Genomic DNA, 18949 nt, shown 5'->3' on the forward strand with positions numbered 1-18949 from the left:
TGAAAAGGTCCAGTTTCTCTAATCTCTCCTCGTAGGGCTTGGCCTGCAGGCCCTTAACCATACGAGTGGCCCTTCTCTGGAGGAGCTGAGCTGCTGTTCCAGTGATAAAGGATACCAGGTAAACAGGAAGACAGAGATGTAATACTCTAGAGCAGAGGTGCTGAACCCCAGGCCCATGGATCAGATCTGACCCCTAGATCCTCATTATTTGGCCTGTCAGAGAACCCCATGGACTGTGGCTGCGCATGCTAAGCAATGTGAGACTCAATCCTGGCACACATGGCAGACAGAGGCAGGAAAGGGTGTTGGAGCTCAATCTCCAAATGTGGGACTGAGCAGAGGTGGCATGGGACCCTGGGGTGAATGGGGGGCCAGAGGTGCACAGAGCTAAGCAGAGGCAGCTCAGACCCCAGAGAGTAATCCCAACATGCAGGTTTGGGCTGAGGCAGCATGGGTCCCAACCCTGGCACACAGAGCCCAGAAGAGATGGCACTGAGTCCAGGGCCCCAAATCCTAGCATGCAGGGCAGCGGTGGTTCTGGGTCCTGGGGCAAGCAAGACTGGATGGGAGCAGTGTGGAGTCCCAGGGCTCCAATTCCAGCATGTGCAGCCAGGTAGGGATGGTGCAGTCCAGGTCTGGCCATCCGGGCCTGAGCCTGGAGTATGGGGTCCAATCCAGCCTGCAGTACCTGTACACAGCCCTTTCCTTTCAATGTGAAAGTGTTGATCCTTCCTGGATGGGCAGGGGGCTCTGCATCCCGTGGGCTGTGCCTAAACCTACTTCTAGCTCTGTGTGGGTACTATGTATACTTGGTTAGTAAAATTTGTAAGCTATAGATCTTATCTAAAATGCACTGAGCTTAAAGGGAATCTGTTTATTTTCTTGGAACAGCTTAGACCAGGGATCAGCAGCCTGTTGACAGCATGGACTGGAGGTTACAACTGGGCTTTTGCTGTGGGCTGGAAGCCCCTCTCCAAGCAACCGGCTGCCAGATTCCCAGCCTGCCTGTGGCAAGGGTAAGCTCAGACACTGAGGAGCAGCACATTCTGCAGCGAAGGGAAGTGGTGCAGAGCAGTTCCCCAAGACCGATTCCCCAAGCCAAACTGAACCTACCCAGGGCAAGTTGGACCTCTCAGTGGGCTAGATCTGGCCCAGAGGGCCATAAGTCATAGACTGCCAGCCCCTGGCTTAAAATGGGCCTGTTCAACTTTGGTGCCCCTGGGCCAGCTGCAGTCAACCCCACTTGTGGTACGCATATCCCGTGTGGAAGCTGAAAAGTATCTCTGTGATAAAGGTGCTTGCTGAAGGTTCTATGAAGATCAGACCAAGTGTTTTTCTGTATTTGTTTAGATATTAAGCTACGTGTTGTTGCTAAAAGCCTAATTAAAGCCTAGAAGTAGTAAGGCCCTGTGGCACAGTTAAAATTACTTTATCAAAGGAATGCAAGGCTTGTACTGCTATTGGTCAGTCTAAGGACAGTTAAAGTAAAAGGAATCTGAGTGGTCATATGTTATCAATGTTCTTCAAAAGCTATAAATTAGCTGGAATATCTGGAAACCATTCAGAAGGAAGATGCAGCTCTGTGAAAAGGATTAGTGAGCTGTTGCCTGAATCAGTGGGCCTGTAGACCTTGAGGAGCCCAAGAACTGCATTCCAGGGTCCTTCCTGGTACCCCTCAGACAGCGCTGATCGGGGACATCTGACTTTGCTGAACTTTGTGGAAAGAGGACATGCTGTGTATCAGGTATCAGAGGGGACTGCCAATAAGTTGCCGACGCAAATTGCTTTTGTCTGTCATTTTCTGTCTTGTTACCACGCGTAGTTGTGTTTTTGTTAAGTCAATAAATCTTTCTTACCTTTCTACCCCCTACCATACTCTCAATCCTGAACCCTCCACAGGCACCTGGGACACCCTGGGTCCTGCCACATGGACTGCAGAAGTGGCACATGGTCTCTTCTGCTTTCCATGCTGCTGTGGCAGCACTTGACTCTCACCTGCTGTGGCAGCACTTGACTCTCACCTGCTCTCCATGTGGACTGCACAGATGGTGCATGGACCCCTATGCCCTGCTCTGCCACATGGAAGCAGCAGAGGCAGCCAGAAGGGCCTGCGGATGACCTGTTAACTGCTCATGGGCTACGATTAGCCTGTGGGCCATCAGTTGGACAGCCCTGTCTTAGACAAATGTGCCTTTGGGATGGCTGGCATCAGGGGTAGCCAACTTGCAGCAAGTGTGCCACAAATGCCATTGGCAGCTTCTGGGCATGGCATGTGGTAGACTGGGGAGGGACCAGGGAGCAGAATGAAGAGCAGCAGACTGGGCAGGGAAAGAGGACTGGTGTGGTACTCGGGAAGGGGCCAGGCTCAACTTGTTGCGCATCCATGAAAAACACTGACTCCTGCTGGTCAAGGTGTACCCATCTTAGTCTGTGGGATTGGACTAGGTGATGTCTTGGGGTCACTTCCAGTTCTGTACTTTTATGATTTCAATTGGTGTTTGGTCAAGGCCCTTGCTGGGATCTATCTGGGTAAACATATATTTGGACCAAACTGTGCTATGAGGGCATGAGCAGAACTCTCAGGAAAATTAATGTGGAAAAGCTTGTACAACATTATCTATGCTCACACTGTCATTGTTAGGTGCCAGCCGGCCCAGTAGATCCAGTCCAAACTCTCAGCTAATTAAATCCCAGTCAGACTACAAGCAGTAGTAGTCTCCTGGGACAATTACTCATGGTCAATGACCCAAGGACATAGGCAGGAGGCATGAATGAGCAAAACAAGATCTTCAAAACCTTTCACACTACAGGTAGCCATTCATGGGAATAGTGCTCTAGCACCAGAAACTCTTCCAGTATTCCACAGCCATATTGGCTCTGTGCCATGCCCCTTCATGCTACCACCATATGGCAAGCGCTCTTTTGCACAGGACCTCAGCCCTTCAAGAGCAGACTCCAGGTGTTTGTGCATCCAGACTAGGATGGGAGATGTATTAAGACTACCTTTGCACAGTCTTCTTCCCTGAGCTGCCCTGTGCACCACTTGGTGCTGTGCAAGGATCTGCATTGTAGGCAGATCACATGAAAATAAAGAGAATCCAGTGCTCAGAGTACTTGCTTGAGAGACCACAATCCACTCCTCTGCTCCATGTAAGCAAACCACGTAACCCACATCTACATGGTAAGTTACAGCGCCTGGCAGCAGCGCTCTCAAGCATGGTAAGTTAGTCCAGGTGGGCCGCCTCCAACAATGAAAGCAGTGTAGCCATGCCCACATAGCACTTTGGGCAGGCTAATTAGCATCACTAAGTGACAGAGGTAATTAGCATCACTAAGTGACCTACGGCACCAGACAGACATGGCTATATTAATTCCAGTTTCTCAGGTAGCCGGTTCAGAGGAACACAACATGCCCGAGGGCACAGCTGCTGAATGAGTACAATAACTGTGTACATGTGGCTTGATTAGAAGCCAATATGTGACACATACCCTGGAAATCTTTAGTTTAAATGCAAAAGAGGCCCTTACCTTAAGACTATTCTCCTGGTTTAATAATGATGTGTATATGCCGTAAGAGTTCACAGAGCCCTCCTGTTGGCCACCAATGTTCACAAAGTGATCCACAGCTGAATCTGGAAAAGGATATTGGGACTCTGAAGCAACTGGGCTTGACTGCTTTTGAGAAAGAATCTGATAGGAGGATGGGGGTAAAAATCCTGAATATGGAGTGATATCTTCTTGGGACCCTCCACTATTCACTGTCTCCATATCTGACATCCCATTCAAGTAAAAATGAATTGTGGACACTCCTGTGTTTGGCACTGGATCAGTACAGACCTGGGGCTGGGAGTTCAGTTCTCGCTGGACACTATAGGTCTCTGCCTGTGCTGGAAGCCCAATTAGCTGGGAGCTGCAGTCCTGCCAAGTGCTATTCCCCAAGATGTGCTGATTGGGTGAGTCACGGTTACACAGACCATTTCTTAGTGACTGCTGACTAGTTTTTTGTTTCATCTGACCTTGCGGCTCTATCTGTATCTCAGCCTGCTTTTGCTGGAAGCAGTGCTGGGTTTGCAGGGGTGGGGGCTGTTCCTGTGGTAGGAATGGTTGATGTACTTCATGTGTGGCTTGAAAGCCAACTTCCAACTGCCTCCCATTTTGCTTGCATTGATAAGGGATTTCCATGGGTTGATGGTGATGGGTTGAGGTTTGCAGGTTTGATCCATGAGGCCTGACCCACTGGGTGTTCTGCTGCTGATTGCTAAGGGCAGACTCTATGAACTGAGACGGACCTTCCCCAGCTGGTCCCCTTGGCGGCCTCCACTGCAGACTGTTATGCTGTGGCTTATCCTCATCAGTTTGCTTCATCAGCAGGGGTGTCAGCTGACTTAGTGCTGAGTGTGACAGCTGCTCCCATGGCTGGCCAGTTTGCTGGTTCTGTGCTATGACATGCTGCTGCATTTGCTGCGAAAGCTGCAAGATTAGTGACTGCTGGTTCTGCTGAAAGTGCTGAGGGAGGTACTGGAAGCCTTTGTCTTGCATTTGGGATGGATACATTGCTGGGTGTTTGCTTGGATTCTGGGTTGAGTCTGGCAAGAGGTAGCCCTGTTGCACCCCTGTAGGCTCACCCTCATATTTGTTTACAAGAGAACCATGAATATAAGACAGGATTTCATTGTTTGTTAACAGATCATTAAGGGATGGAATATAATCTGGGTCTGTTTCCACCTTCACCATCCTCTCATCTAATAACAGGAGCTCCAGGTCTTCGGCATTCAATCCTAGACTCTCCAGGGCATTGAACAGCTCATTATTTGAACAGTTTTCATCACTGCTAATAGAGAGAGAGTCTAGGATAGATAATAGCAGGTCCCCTTCCCTCAAGTTGACTAGCTCCTGCTTGAGACCATTTTCTCCAGAGGAAGCTGGATTAGCAACTGCATTCCAGGAATCTCCTCCTGTATCAAATAAGCAAGATTCACCTGAGTGGTTAAAAAAATTGCCACTGAAGGAATGCTTGGGGGTTGTAGCTGGTTGGGAGACATACACTGACTCATCTTGTCTCATCATGGCACCAAGGAGGGAGTTTGGGTCCACACTGTCCTTCTGGGATCTCCCTCCTTTACTCTGAGAATTCTTCTTGGATTTGCTATTTTTACCTTTGCTTTGGAAAGGTTCGAGAAAGCTGGGAATTGGGTAAGTCGTTTGGTATAGTAGTGCCTCCCCCGTGGCAAAGGTAAAAGGAAGATGCATAGATCGTTTCCTTAGATGCTCCCCTCCTTCTTCATCTCTGCAAAGAATGAAAAAAAGTTTTGTGATGACATGCACCCAAAGAGTCAGCTTGACAGAGACATGAACAATGAAACCAATAATTCTTCAATCACAGAAGTGAAGATCACTACTCTTAGAACACATGGGTCTTTGTACTGAGGAATCTTTACAAATTGACTTCTGTAGACCTTCTATGTCCTTTGGGAGGCATTGTGAAAATATACTGGATGACCCTCAGTAAGGCCGTGACACTATCACTTCAAAGAAGTCACAGAAATCAAACATGAAGGAACTCTGAGTCTCCAACAATGTACCCCTTCAATTAATCAGAGGGGAGAACATCCTGGATTGTGGGTGCTGTAGTTCACCCAGAGATGCTGGCCTACAAGAAAGAAAGGGAGCTTAGCCTCATCAGGCAGTGGTTCCCCATAGGGAAATGCACTCAGTAAGGTATCATTGATTGAGTCTGCTCCAATATACTGAAATTACACGGTGTCAGTGCAGCCTTGGTGCTCATGTATGGGTGCCCTAAGTCCTGCTCTTCCTGTAGCACAGCCTTGTAATGTCCACCCTTCAGACAGAATCTACAGGACATATGTGAGGTCGTAAGTGACATTTCAGACAGGCCCAATTCTGACCTTATACTACAGTAAACCAGGAGTGATCCCATACAGCCATCACACCAATGTGAAGATGCTGTGAGATCAGGAACAGGCCTGAAATATTTCTTTCTGTGCTTTAAAAATATTTCAACGTGCTTTCTCCATGGCTCCTACCACCACCAATAAGTGAGCACTGAAGTTCTTTCCATTGTGAGCACTACCTAGTTTGTGTCTGTCCTGATCCTTTTGAGGAAAGTAATAGGCAAAATAGTGAGCTATGAGGATGAAACAAGTGTCCTTTCCTACCCTTAACATCAGTTCCTCCTTACTGATTGCTAGAAAATGGTATTCAGAGGTTTGCTTTTGGGAACTGGCTTGTAGGTAAAATAGATATATATTAGAACAATGGTCCAGGGAAACGACAAAAGGTTAACTGATTTCTAAAATCCTGTTTGTGACAAAGTTTCCTCAAGGCCCACTGTATGACAGAGGCAAACAGCAAGCACACACACAGGCTGGGTGGGAACTGAAGGCATGTACCACAGCATTCCATAATATGAGATAAGGGACTCTGCCGCATTGGCCAGCTCACAGTTCTCAGCTGCAGAGCCCTTGGGATTTCCAGTTTTGGTAAATAGACCAAATTAGGAGGACACTGGAAAGAACCAAATGCATGTGATGGGTTTGTGAAACAAAGGAATATGCTGACAGGACAGGACGTGGAAAGTATGACAACCAGAGAGATCAATCAACATTGCCCAAAGATGAAGAGTTATCAAAGGAGGAAAGAATAAAAGAAAGGATTTCAGAGAAATCAAGGGAAGCAAAGGGTCCCTGAGAAGGGAACCCAAGGTCACTGTAGCAGAAGGCATACCACCAGTCCAATTCACCCACCCCACTAGGGGGTCCGGGGATCTTGGTCTCTGACCTCCAGGCTGCTGACATTCAAAAGAGAACCTCAGAGTGAAGCCCAGGTACTGGCCAGATGTACCTCAACTCTGTGAACCCTGGGACTGGTAGATACAGAATTATTTGCATTATTATCTGCTATTACTGTGTATCAATATTATTTGGCTATTACCAAATGGAGAGGTCATGGTCAGTTTGAGGGTTTGGGTCCACCCAGAAAAAGGGAACTCAGTCATAAATCCAGTGCCAACACTTATGAAGCTTCTGACACCTCAGCAGAGTTTAGAAGCCCTGCAGGTCTGCAGCCCCACACTTACACAAGCGGCCGTTGTGTGGCAATGATGTAATCAGGTTTGCCGTTCTTGTAGACAAGTCTGGCATTGGCCTGGACCCACTTCCAACGATTTTCTTTTGTCAGGAGACGGAAAACAGTCAGGCCAGTCTCTCCAGTTTTCATCACTGGAAAAGAGATGTCAAATGAAGGTGATGAGCAAAGCTGGACTTGCAGAGACTTCCTGAGCAATTTGTGGATCTGAGTGATACTGGCATTGCTGTAGGATCTTCCAGCACCATCTTGTGGACCTCAGGGCACCCTTCATTACAGGCTGCCAAAGCAGCGTGTATCTGACCAAAAGCCACTCACAGAAAATCGTTTTTCTCCACCCAGGCTGTAGGTTAACTATCAGTGTTGCAGAAGCAGCTCCTCCTTGTACTCTGAGCTAGGCTGTGGGAGGAAGGTGACACTTTTCCCTTCCAAAGTCCTTGCATAGATTAGTGAGACAAACAACCTAATTTACTGTTAGAAAGTTGCAACTATATAAAACATAATTTCTCCAAAGAGCATTCATCTATGCTAGCTGATCATGGCCATCACAGCAACATTTTGAGAGGAGAATGTGTTCTTTTAAATTCCATAACAATATTGTAATGTGAAATACTTTTTATATAACTTCTCGTTAATTTCTTTGATGAAACTGTGAAGTAAAACTCCCTGCAGCAGTATAAGGACATAAGGCTGGAGCCTCACTTGGTGTAAACTGGCATTGAAATCAACAGTGTTACTATTTACAAACAGCTTCCTTAGAAACACATTAGCTGTTTAAGAAGGTAAGTCACATATAAGACAGAGGCCTAGTCTACACAACAGTGCTCCACTATGATGGCAGAGGTACCCTCCTATCTGCTGGCAGAGGTACACCTTTCCTCTTAAGTGAAAGAAGACTTCTGCTTGTATCTGGGAGCTGGCAGAAAGTGCATGTGATTTCTCCAGTGCCTACTGGCAGCTTAGACGGGTTCTTCAGGACTACACATGTGGTCAGCACAGCTGCTGCAATGGAGCTACTTAGAGCTACCACAAACACATGGATATGCACACATTCAAGCCACTGGATGACAACAAGGTTTGCTGCCTGCTATCTGCCTATCTGTTGGCAGACCCAGGTAAGTGTCAATAAGGCCTGAGTTAGTTAGTCTCCCGTTTGAAAAAAGAAATCCTCAGGTCAGGGCATGGAGAGGATGGATAAAGAAGTGGCCGTTTAAACAAGTATTTCTTTCTATGTGACTGCTTTTGCAGAGCAGCATATCCTCCTATAGCTGAGCTGCGTCAGAGAGATTGTTAGATGCTTTTACATGCAAACTGTATTGGGTCAGGTCCATCAGACACAGTGTTGTTCAGCAAGCTTTACATTTTGCATCAAGGAGCACGTAAGTGGTTAGCTCTCTTAGCCTAAAGTCAGGCAGTAGGTAGGGCAGGATGGCACCTTAAAGACTAACTCAGAAGTATGAGCCTTCATATGAAACCACCTACTTCATCAGGTACTATATCCATATTGCAGTGAGGTTAATTTTACTATCCTGGCCCACAGACTTAACCAAAACTCATTCCAAGGCCCTTGGTAAAACAAAGAGGCATCCTCTCGAGTCCTCAGTGAAGTGCTCAGTATAGAAAGGCAGATCACATTGGGAAAAAGTCCCTCTAGCTTGAGTGAGCAAACTGTTCAAGGGCTTGGGCTACAGACTCATGTGCCCATCACAATTTGACTCTAGTGGCCCCTGCCAAAACCCTAATTAATCTGAAGGTCAGGCTACAGCACACCAAGAAGCCTGGGAGGAAAAGGGTTTTTTTTAAGCCTTACTTCTGACATGATTTTCAGCACAGTACAGCATATCAGCAGCATGAATAAATTGGTACCCTGTACCACGCATCCGCAGTTCCGCTTCTGTGTAGCCCAGAACTATCTTCCCTCTGCAGGACAGACAGACAGACAGATTAATGGGCTGCCTTGCAACAAATCAACTACTCTATGTCTTCCAGTAATATTTACAGTCCTGAAATGGCAACATTGCCCCTAAATAACAAGGGCAGCCTGTGGCTCAGGCTGAGAGTAAGAACCCCTCCTGGGTTGCCCAGTGCCCAAGTCTGGTCATGTAAAAGAAAGTAACATTGCTCATCTACCTACTCTATCCCCAGAGCACATGGGTAAAGAATAAGTTGAAGTCCAGTTCTTCATGACTGGAGTGGCCCAGGGAGAGCAGTGGAGGTTATTAATGTATAGCTGGCCTCATGGAACATTAAACCCCTCATTCTGCAGAACACTTCAGTGCCTGCCTAAATCCCATTGATTCCTGTGGGGCTTATTATCAGCTGCTTCAGCGCTGAACCGAACAGGGATGCTTTGCCAACCTGAGATCCACACCGCTGCCCATCAACCTAGGCGCAAGGGGAGAGCCATGACTTGTTGGTTGGCCAAACTAACAGTACCTCTCAAAGCTATACACTCCTGGGCTGGTGTAAGTTACACACACCCCTACTTCAGGGGTATTAAAAAAGTCACAGTAAGGAACACATTAGAGGCCTTGGCATAAGTCCCTCCAGCTTGTATACATCCTCCATTACATAAAGATAGGAACTGCATGTTGTTGCTAGAAATGGGTAACTGAAATAATAGAAACGTTCAGCTTGTCTACACTAAAAATGGGCTTGCAAGGCCAGATTCCATGTTTTTGCTGATCTAAAGAGGAAAACAGTGACTAGGCATTTGATCACTGGAACCCACCCAAAATAATTAAAACCCGTTACCAAAAGGAACAGCACTTGCTGTCAAGAATCAAAATCTGAAAACCTCTGAAGACCCTCCTAGCTGAACAATGAATGTGAACCTTTATCCATAATGTGAGTCTCACCTATGGGAGTATTTTAGAAAAATCCTATTTAATCAAATACACTCAGCTTCAGTACTCACTTGGCATCACACGCCAAAGGTGTGAAGTCTAGCTTATGCTTTGTTCTGAAGATCATGTTTTTGGTTCTAATCTCCAGGATGGATGGGGGCTGCAGAGGAGTAGAGATGGCAAAGAGAGCCAGCTGTGGTGGTAGCAGAGACCCATCTTCAGACCTTTTATTTTGTCCATGAAGAAACTTCAACCGTCCTTGGAGGTTTAAAGCCTGTAAAAGAAAAAGTTAGGACTCACTTTGAGAACCTGAATGAGATTGTAGAAGTAGTGCTTTGGGAAGAAAACCTAGCATTGAAAGCCCTGTGTAAAGAAACAAGCAAGGCCTACGGGAAGGACACAGAAGCCACAGAGAATCAGTTTATCATGGCTGTCTGGTAAATAGATTTCAGATGTGCTGCAACATTATAGTAACAATGGTGTAAATGAGTCTTAAAACTTGGAATGTAGGACCTGCTCCTGTAATTTGGGCTTGCTTAAATTAGGCAAAGGAACTATGATTAGTGACCTTAAAAGCAGGGGTGGGCAAAATATGGCCCACCAACCAATTCAATCTGGCCCATGAGTGGATGGCCACCAACTCACTGGCCCACAGGGGGACAGCGACTCTGGTAGCCATGTGGTGCCAGGCAGGCAGGGGGGACTGCTTCAGCCCAGCAGCACCAGGCATCAGCTGTGGACCCAGGCAGGGCTTCTCTCTCAGCAGGCAGGTGGCAGCATCAGCTGTGGATGCTGCAGACAGGCTCAGGAGCCCAGATGCAGAACCTGCTGGCTGCATCCACAGCTGAACTACCACCCTCCCAGCACGGTGGAAGCTCCCACGCAGAGTCCTGATCCGGAACCTGCCAGCATCATCTGCCATGGACCCAGGCAGGAGCTGCTGCCATGCCAGGTGGGTGGCATCGTCTCTCTCCAACTCTTTCCCCACCTCTCTCTGTAACCCAGCTGAAGCTGATGCTGCCACCCGCCTGGGCTCAGGTCCAGAGCTGAGCACCGGGGCTTCTGGCAAACTAGTTTCAGCTGGGTTCGGAGTGGGAGAGAGACAGACAGACAGAGAGAGGCAGGCAGAGCAACAGAGAGAGGCAGAGCAGAAGAGAAGGGATGGGATGGGACGAGAGGAAAAGACAGAGATGAAATGTGGCCCTTGACAGGTCCCCAAAACTCATTAAGTAGCCCTCCAGCCAAAATAATTTACTACTCCTGCCTTAAAGGCTGTGGCAGGACATGCCTCATCTACCACACACCTGAAAAGCAGAACAACAGAAGTTACGGGGAAAGATTTGTGCCTACTTTCCATTTCAACACTGCCAAGTGCACTGTTCATAACACATCCCAATGCTCCACACAGCTCATGCTTTCTTCTCCCGTAGATGCAAAAAGCAAAAAAAGAGAGAAATGGTGCAGCCAATGTGCTTATTGACATCCCTTGAGAGGCTGTTATGGACTTTAGAAAATACAATTTTATAGATGGAAGTATCTCCCTTTAAAATGATAGAAAGGCCAACCCTCCTTGTTTAACACTGATACCATCAACTGTAAGATTGAGGGAACTGTCCTGGAGGTTTCTGCATTATCACTTACTTTTGAAACCTTTCCAGAACTTGTCCTGGGCTTCTAGAGACATTCAGGAGCAAGAGGGCATGCATGCCAGTCATTACACCTGCCTATTGTTCTTGCCCTTCACTGTTAGTAGGAAGCCAACAGCAAGGTCGAGTGAACCGCCACCCATAACTAACACGCCTTGCATCAGAGCAGAACCATGCTCTTCACTGCTAGCTTTTATTCTTATTGGTCTGTCCTGCACTAGTTCACCCCTCCTGAACTCTGACAGGCTCCTACAATGAATCAACTTATGCAGCGTGCTCCTGTAGTAGCGTTGTTCCTGCTGATCACCTGCTTGGCTGCTGCCCCTGACACACTCACGTAGTGTGTTACCTTATGTTGAAAGTTTTGTTTAACTATTTATCTGCTTCAGCTAATGTACCCCTTGCCTCTAATGCTCCTGGACACAAGAAAGGAGTGAGTTACTACCTCCTTTTAGTCCTTGGTTTCTGCTTCAGCTGCAATCAGAGATTGTGATTTCTGACAACTGCTCACTGGGGTATGAGCAGAACCTACAGTGCGAAACACATTTTGGCCATCCTACAGCCAAAAGGCAAGAATGGCTTTTTGTCACCACCCACAGCAGCTGCCTTTGAACTGATGACCTAGAAGTGAAAATCTTCACAGCCCATTACCAGTCCCCTGAGCTATCCAGTGCTCTTAGCATTTAGCATGATAAATTCATCAACCTTCATACAAAGGCTGCATCATCTAGGACCTATACCTAATCTTGAGTCATGCCAAATCTCAGAAAGGTGAGTCAGTGGGAGCTGGAAGTGATCAGACCTGCAAAGCCCAGCAATATCTATCCACATCAGGCTCTTGTTACTATGCCATTAAGCACTCAGTAAGAAGGCGAGTACAGACTGGCCACGGCAATAATGACCAATACGAGAAGATTAGTTACTGCAGTCACTCTGATTATTTGCAATGTACAATGCATGAGACTTTTTCTAATCTAAGAGTCTTACTGCCTTGAAACAAGAACCCCCAATATGCTCTGTATTTCAGGTGTGTTAACACTGGGGACAGAGAGAACTCCTTGAAGATTTGCTGCATAGTACAATGAAAGAAAAATGGAAAATCAAGCTAGTGTAGAGAAGGCCTCAGCTCTAGGCAATCCAGGACTTAATGAAAGTTCCAAAGAAAGAAAATCCAGGGACAGGAATAACCGCCTTATTTTTTGTAGGGTCAAAGGTCTTTGTGGACCCCCATCTGCCACCGACAGTGGATGAAGTTGCCCAGGACTATCACACAATGAGACAACAACATAGGTTCTCACTCACCAAGAACCCAGATGAATTATCCAGGAGGCAACGAAACCGGCAAACAAAGCTCCTTTCTAGGAAAGAGGAGTTCTCAGGAGGCAGCTGGTCAGGCTTGTAGGTAGTAACAGAGTTGTTCATGCTCTTCTCACCTAAAAAATGAGAAATTGAAAAAAAGCACCCAAATTAGCAGTATTTAAGTAACCATCAAAGCATGGAGGTTCCTGACAATATTGATACAGCGAGTCTGTGGAAGCTGTATCTACAAGTATTGTTATAAAACCAGGAAAAACTCCTCCTCTTAATGCAGAGACTTGGTTTCTCTAAATCTATCTGGCAGTCCTGTTCCTCTCCCAGTTAAATGTATGCGAAGAACAGGAAGGTTTCTAAGTTAAGATTAGCCAGACAACCTCAACTCTGCCCCATCTACAGTCCTTAAATCTGACATCTCTTTCTTTTTAGTGCACATTCCCTCAGTCTTCGCAGAGCATATGCTGGAGCATGCACATTCAAAAAGGCAGATAGGGACTAAAGATTTGCAGCCTTGGCTGCAACTAAGGGTTGAATCAAACACAGTTTGTAAGCGGCAGCTATATTAAATGAGCTGACTGGTATACATCTTTACTTGGGCTAGACAGAGTTATGTTAGTTTGGTCTCGGTTGGAAGCCACTCTTTCATTTTAGATAGATAGCAACACATGCACTTCTTCAAGATGTACAGTCAGCTACCCCTGTGAAACTCTCCACTGAGCAGCTGAGGCACAGTTGTGCTCCCCTGGGGTCAAGAGAGACTGCAGAAGACACAGATGCATACTCCCATCTCTGGTGGCATCATATCAGGCAGGAGACCCCTGCTATCCCTGAGGTCAGTGGGAAATCTTTTGCTGATTACAATGGAGCTGGATTAACAAGTGTATGACAGGATTCTGCAGTTCCATCATTTATTGGAAGCAGTGAAAAATGAGAAGGCATTCCCTCTGATCTTTGGGGCAGTAACAGAACTGGACCAGGTGGCCAGACAGCTACCTCAAAAGGAGAACCTTATGTTTCCTGGGTCCCTGAGGTTTTCTGCACCTACCATCAACAGATGATTCATCCTCAGGTACACGAGGAGGATTAAGGGCCCAGTGAAGGTTGCGCCTGAACTCCTGCTGATCTTCGGTGTGAATCAGCTCAAACACACTCTGGTGCATGACATCTGTCTAGAAGGAAACAGAAGTGACAGGTAAGTCCTCCTGCATGTCTCTGTTATTTCACTGTAGCTTGGAACAGTCCATCTCATCTTCATTATAGCTGAGGAGGACACAGTAGGCCAGATTTCACCACTCACCTGTTGACCAGCAGAAAAATCTCCCCAGCAGGCTCAAAGCAGGCTCTGTAAGAAGTCAGGTTCTCTATCCTCCCACTGCTGCTAGAGGAAAGACTCCCAGTGACATCAGTGGGAGCTGCACTCAGTACACAGTCAATATCTAATCTCTGTTCTATGGACTTGCTAAAGACATTGGGCTAAATTTTAGCCCAGGGAGGCTGGCAACCACAAGGAAGGCAAACAAGTTACCTATGAAAGCAAACACTCCTCCACAAACCCATTCCTTCCAGCAAATCCTTTGTGTTAAAAACCAAAAAGTTTAAAGCAATGTGCTATACAATTTCAATAGTCACTTTGCACTGGAGAAAGGAGAACAACTTTATTCAGCTCACACTTAACATTCTGATAACACCTAAAGGCACAGACTGAGGGTGATGTTACATGTTATACTTGGACCATACTAAATCTATACACTGTTAAGCGGTGTTTAAGTTAGAATCTGCTGTGTGTTGTTGCACGTGAAGAGTTATTAGTGTCTGGCCTGCACAACTCTCACTTGCCACTAGAGGGCTAGAGAGCATTGAAGGAAGGCGAGGCGGGGCAAGGGGGACAGGGGGGTGCTAAGAGGCAGGACACCTGGGCTCTATCCCTGCTCTGGGTATGGGCAAGGATGCCCAAGACTTGGGGTGCTGGAAGATTGCAAATGGCTCAGTTGTATCTTTGTGAAGCAGACTACATAGCATAGACCAGAGTTAACCCTCACTTAACCTTAAGATGCTCCAAGAGCACTTAGCAAGAGTCAACAAGGTTTAATGTGTGGACACTCACATTTTAGATGCTCAGAGACTTTACACTGAATCCTTAGTATGGACTCAGTGGGCACATCTACACATGCACTTTAATATGCAGGAGTCTATTCTACTGCACATTAAAAACAGTGCTAATGTGCAGTAGACATAGGCTACAACACATTAAACATCACTAAAAATGCATGCATTTTTGCTACTGCGCATTAGGGCAGCCTAATGTGTATTTATGTAGTACCTCATAGTAGAGATATGCAAAAACACATTAATGCATGTGTAGATGCGCTCAGTGTAAAGTGTAACTCTACCTGGACATCAGGGCCCCATTATGCTAGGTGATGCATAGGTACATAGTAAGTGAGCCACTTCCCCAAAAATATATTACAGTGGAAACAAGGCATCAAGAGTTACAGAACCAGATTTTAAAGGTATTTGCATGCGCAATTGATACATGGGAATAGAACCAAGCTTTTAAAGCAATTACACATCTATGCGACTTGTCCATATTTGTGGCAGAGAGGAAAATGGCATATCAATCTCTTTTCTTCAGTTCAGTGCCTTCAAAGGTCATCCATTCCTTCTGGCTTTGTATACAAGATCAGTAGTTTCTCAAAAGGAAATGAGCTCTGATCCCTTTAAATGCAGCAGTTAAAGGAAGACTCATCCCCCCTGTGTTTTTAAATGTAAGGTGCAGGCACAAGTATTTTCTCAGTATCCTTTCCAATGGATCCTCCCTTCTCATTCCCCCTCCCACAGCTAGAATGATAGCTAAAAGGGTGAACTATTCCATTTCAGACATGAAGTTTCACATCACATCACCCAGAGAACGTCTGAGGTATCAAAAGCCTAAAGTGACTGGTAGTGGTATTTTGACCCAAAATGCTGCACAATACAATTTTTATAAAACTAGCATTTGAGCAACATGAGCTCCTCGAGACACCCAAGGCCTGTAAAAACTCCAGACACTAGGCTTCCCAACTCTAGCTGTGCATCTGCACAGGTGTTAACTAACAGGGCTTCAAGCTCTGGTTAAAGAAAAAAAGATGGAGCAAGGTAGCATGTGTGTGCAGTTTCCACGCCAATGTAGCTGTACGACTCCTCACCTCTTTTGAAGCTCAAACCCCAGCAAAATGCAAGATACTGTGACCAAATTTGAAAAAATGTAGCTCTCTGCAGTCATTCATGTTTCCAAACTTTTATAAAAACTCAGTTTTGTCACCCATGTGGCATACATGATTGTGAATCTGTAGAACAGCACTATCGAGTACATGTTTTCTGCTTACTGCAGCCTATTAGTATTGCAAAGGATGGATGAATGGATGGTTCTAGGGTAAAAACGTTAGAGTGGGCAAAAAGGGCTCATAAGATCAAGGCTCACTTGCTGGCTCTGATACAGACTTCCTGTGTGACCCTGTACAAGTTACATCAGGGCTGAAATCCTCAGTTATTTAGGTGTCCAATTCTCAATTAAATAAATTGCTTCTCTGCCTCAGTTTCTGTTCTGGGAAATGGAGATAATAGCACTTATTTCCTTCCCAAGGATATTGTAAGCCTAAATCAATTGATGTACACTGACACTCAGATAATATGACATGAAGTGAAAGAGAAACCACTCTAAAATGTGCCCAGATATGTTCCAGCACAAAGGAATTATTTACTTGCAATTAAGATTAAGCCTCTCTCCTACCAGTGGAATCAGCAATGAAATCAATATTCTTTGTGGAAATACATTTGTTACAATTAACTAAAGACCATCTCTGAGTGACTTCAAAATATTTACTATTCCTGATATATGACCAGATTATTTCCATATATGAGGAATATCAGCCGACGGAGACCGATTGCTTGAGAGCAAGTAACAATGTCAGAATGATACTGGGCTATTAAAATGTTATGTCAAGTATAATAGTTCCACCTTAGATATGCTACCAGTCGAGGTGTCTTTCAGGTGCTGCAGCATGTGTAAGGAAATGCAATTTATTTGCCACAAAAAATATTAATCGTTTTTGCTAAATTTTTCATTATAAATCTGAAATCTAACAACCAACAGGATGTTTTTGTATTGGTAACAAAAAAGTACTCTTTTTGTTATTGTTTTCAATTGCTAGCAAGGATATTTTGTATTTCAGTTGTGGAAAACTAAACGTGTTTTAGCTTTTTCAGGTGTCCCATTGCATCCAAAGATATTTTTGACTGCTTCTTTTGGACCAGCTCTGTTGCACGGTCCCTAATGAGGCTGGGGCACAGGGCCACACCAGAATCCTTTCTAACTGTAACATAATTTTTCTTTTCTTTGCTCAGTGCATTAATGTCATCTCATGCCTGGAATTAACAAATAAATATAGTCTGAGAGGGAAGTGGGCTTCATGTATTATGATCCTAATCCCTGTTATTTTTAATACTGTAGTTCCTAACAGTAACAAAACTCAATGAGGCAGTGCTATTTTTGTGTCAGCACAGCAGAGGCATAACCCACTAACCCTCCAATGTAAATCTCTGCTTTGGGCACTGGTGTAAATCCACTGCAATGCCATTGACTTCAGCAGAGTTCAATATGGTTGCAAGAGAACATATTTTGGCTCTTTTGCTGTGGATAGGAACTCAAATCTACCTCTTGGCTTTGCTCATCATTTCTAGAGTCAATGGCAATCTTCTCCTTCCTCTGTCCTCAGATCAGAGAAGCCATACATATATCTGTGAAACAAACATCTGATCAAGTTGTGTCAGGTTCTGATTTGAAAGGATTCTCCAGTCCATTAGCTTTGAACTCCTCAAAGAACACAAATAAATGTTTGCTCTTTCCCAAGTCATACGGTCCTTTTAATCAGCAAAAATGAAGAAAAAGCCACAGGCTAAACAAATACCATGCTAAAAATGCACAGAACATGCCACTAACCTGATGGAATCCAAGATAGTCTTGAATTGTGTGTGAGGAATAAAATATCAGTCCTTCTGATGTCACCACCAACACAAAGCCATTCAGAGCCTATAAAACAGAAAGAGACAGCATGAGAACCAGACTTCAAATCTCAACCAAAAACCCATTTTCATTTGATGAAATCAAAGGAAGTCTATAGATGTAATTCCATTTTGATATCAGACCACCCAAAGACATCTGCTAGTCAGCTAATGGTTCATCAGCTACCATGTTAAGCCCTGTCACTGCTATCTCAATACAAGAGGATGGTGAGGCAAGGATGTGAAATCTCAGTACTTAGAGTTGAAGAAGGCATGATCAGAAAAGATACTGTGGGTGATGAAAGGAATTAGAATTTGGAATCAAGGCCAAACAGCCTGAAGAGAAAGAGAAAGGGCTATGAACCGACTGCCCAGGGGAGTTTTCCATCTATTGACTCCTCTGTGAAATCCTACGAAATATGACCTCTGTCCTGGGCAAGGTCTTGGAAAAAATGATCAAAGACGCCATCCATAACAGACTAGTTGATGGCAGTATCCTGAGGGATACCCAGCATGGTTTTGTTGTGGGTAGGTCTTGCCTGACCAATCTCATTTCCTTCTATGACCAGGTGACCTATCACCTGGACAAGGGAGAGGAGATTGATGTCATGTATCTTGACTTCAAAAAAGCCTTCAATCTGGTATCTCATGATCACCTCTTCGAAAAACTGGCCAACTGTGGCCTCGGGCCCACCATGATCCACTGGGCAGGGTACTGGCCCAGAGGGTGGTGGTTGATGGAAGTCAATTGTTGTGGTCCTCCAAGGCTCTGTTCTTGGATCTGTATTGTTCAACATCTTTATTAATGATGTGGACATTGGAGTCAGAAGTGGACTGGCCAAGTTCACCGATGATACCAAACTCTAGGTAAAGCGTCCATGCTTGAGGACAGGAGAGTGATCCAGGCTGACCTTGACAGGCTCAGGAAATGGGCAGATGAGAACCTGATGGTGTTTAACACCGAAAAATGCAAGGTTCTCCACCTTGGGAGGAAAAACC

General features: G+C 45.5%; 1 protein-coding gene across 1 annotated transcript in view; it reads right to left on the reverse strand.

The window, feature by feature from the left end:
- The window catches only part of LOC109322463 (aryl hydrocarbon receptor-like), a 76282-nt gene that overhangs the window by 4736 nt on the left and 52597 nt on the right, over window positions 1-18949 (reverse strand). The window contains exons 3-9 of the mRNA XM_019553517.1: window positions 17889-17978; window positions 13956-14079; window positions 12899-13029; window positions 10022-10224; window positions 8915-9024; window positions 7097-7238; window positions 3529-5287 (exon numbers count right to left, since the gene is read on the reverse strand). Coding sequence (XP_019409062.1) covers window positions 3529-5287; window positions 7097-7238; window positions 8915-9024; window positions 10022-10224; window positions 12899-13029; window positions 13956-14079; window positions 17889-17978 — 2559 coding nt within the window. The remainder of the gene's footprint in view (window positions 1-3528; window positions 5288-7096; window positions 7239-8914; window positions 9025-10021; window positions 10225-12898; window positions 13030-13955; window positions 14080-17888; window positions 17979-18949) is intronic.

This window comes from Crocodylus porosus, unplaced genomic scaffold (assembly GCF_001723895.1).
Source record: "Crocodylus porosus isolate Cpor-Errol unplaced genomic scaffold, CroPor_comp1, whole genome shotgun sequence".
NCBI lineage: Eukaryota > Metazoa > Chordata > Crocodylia > Crocodylidae > Crocodylus > Crocodylus porosus.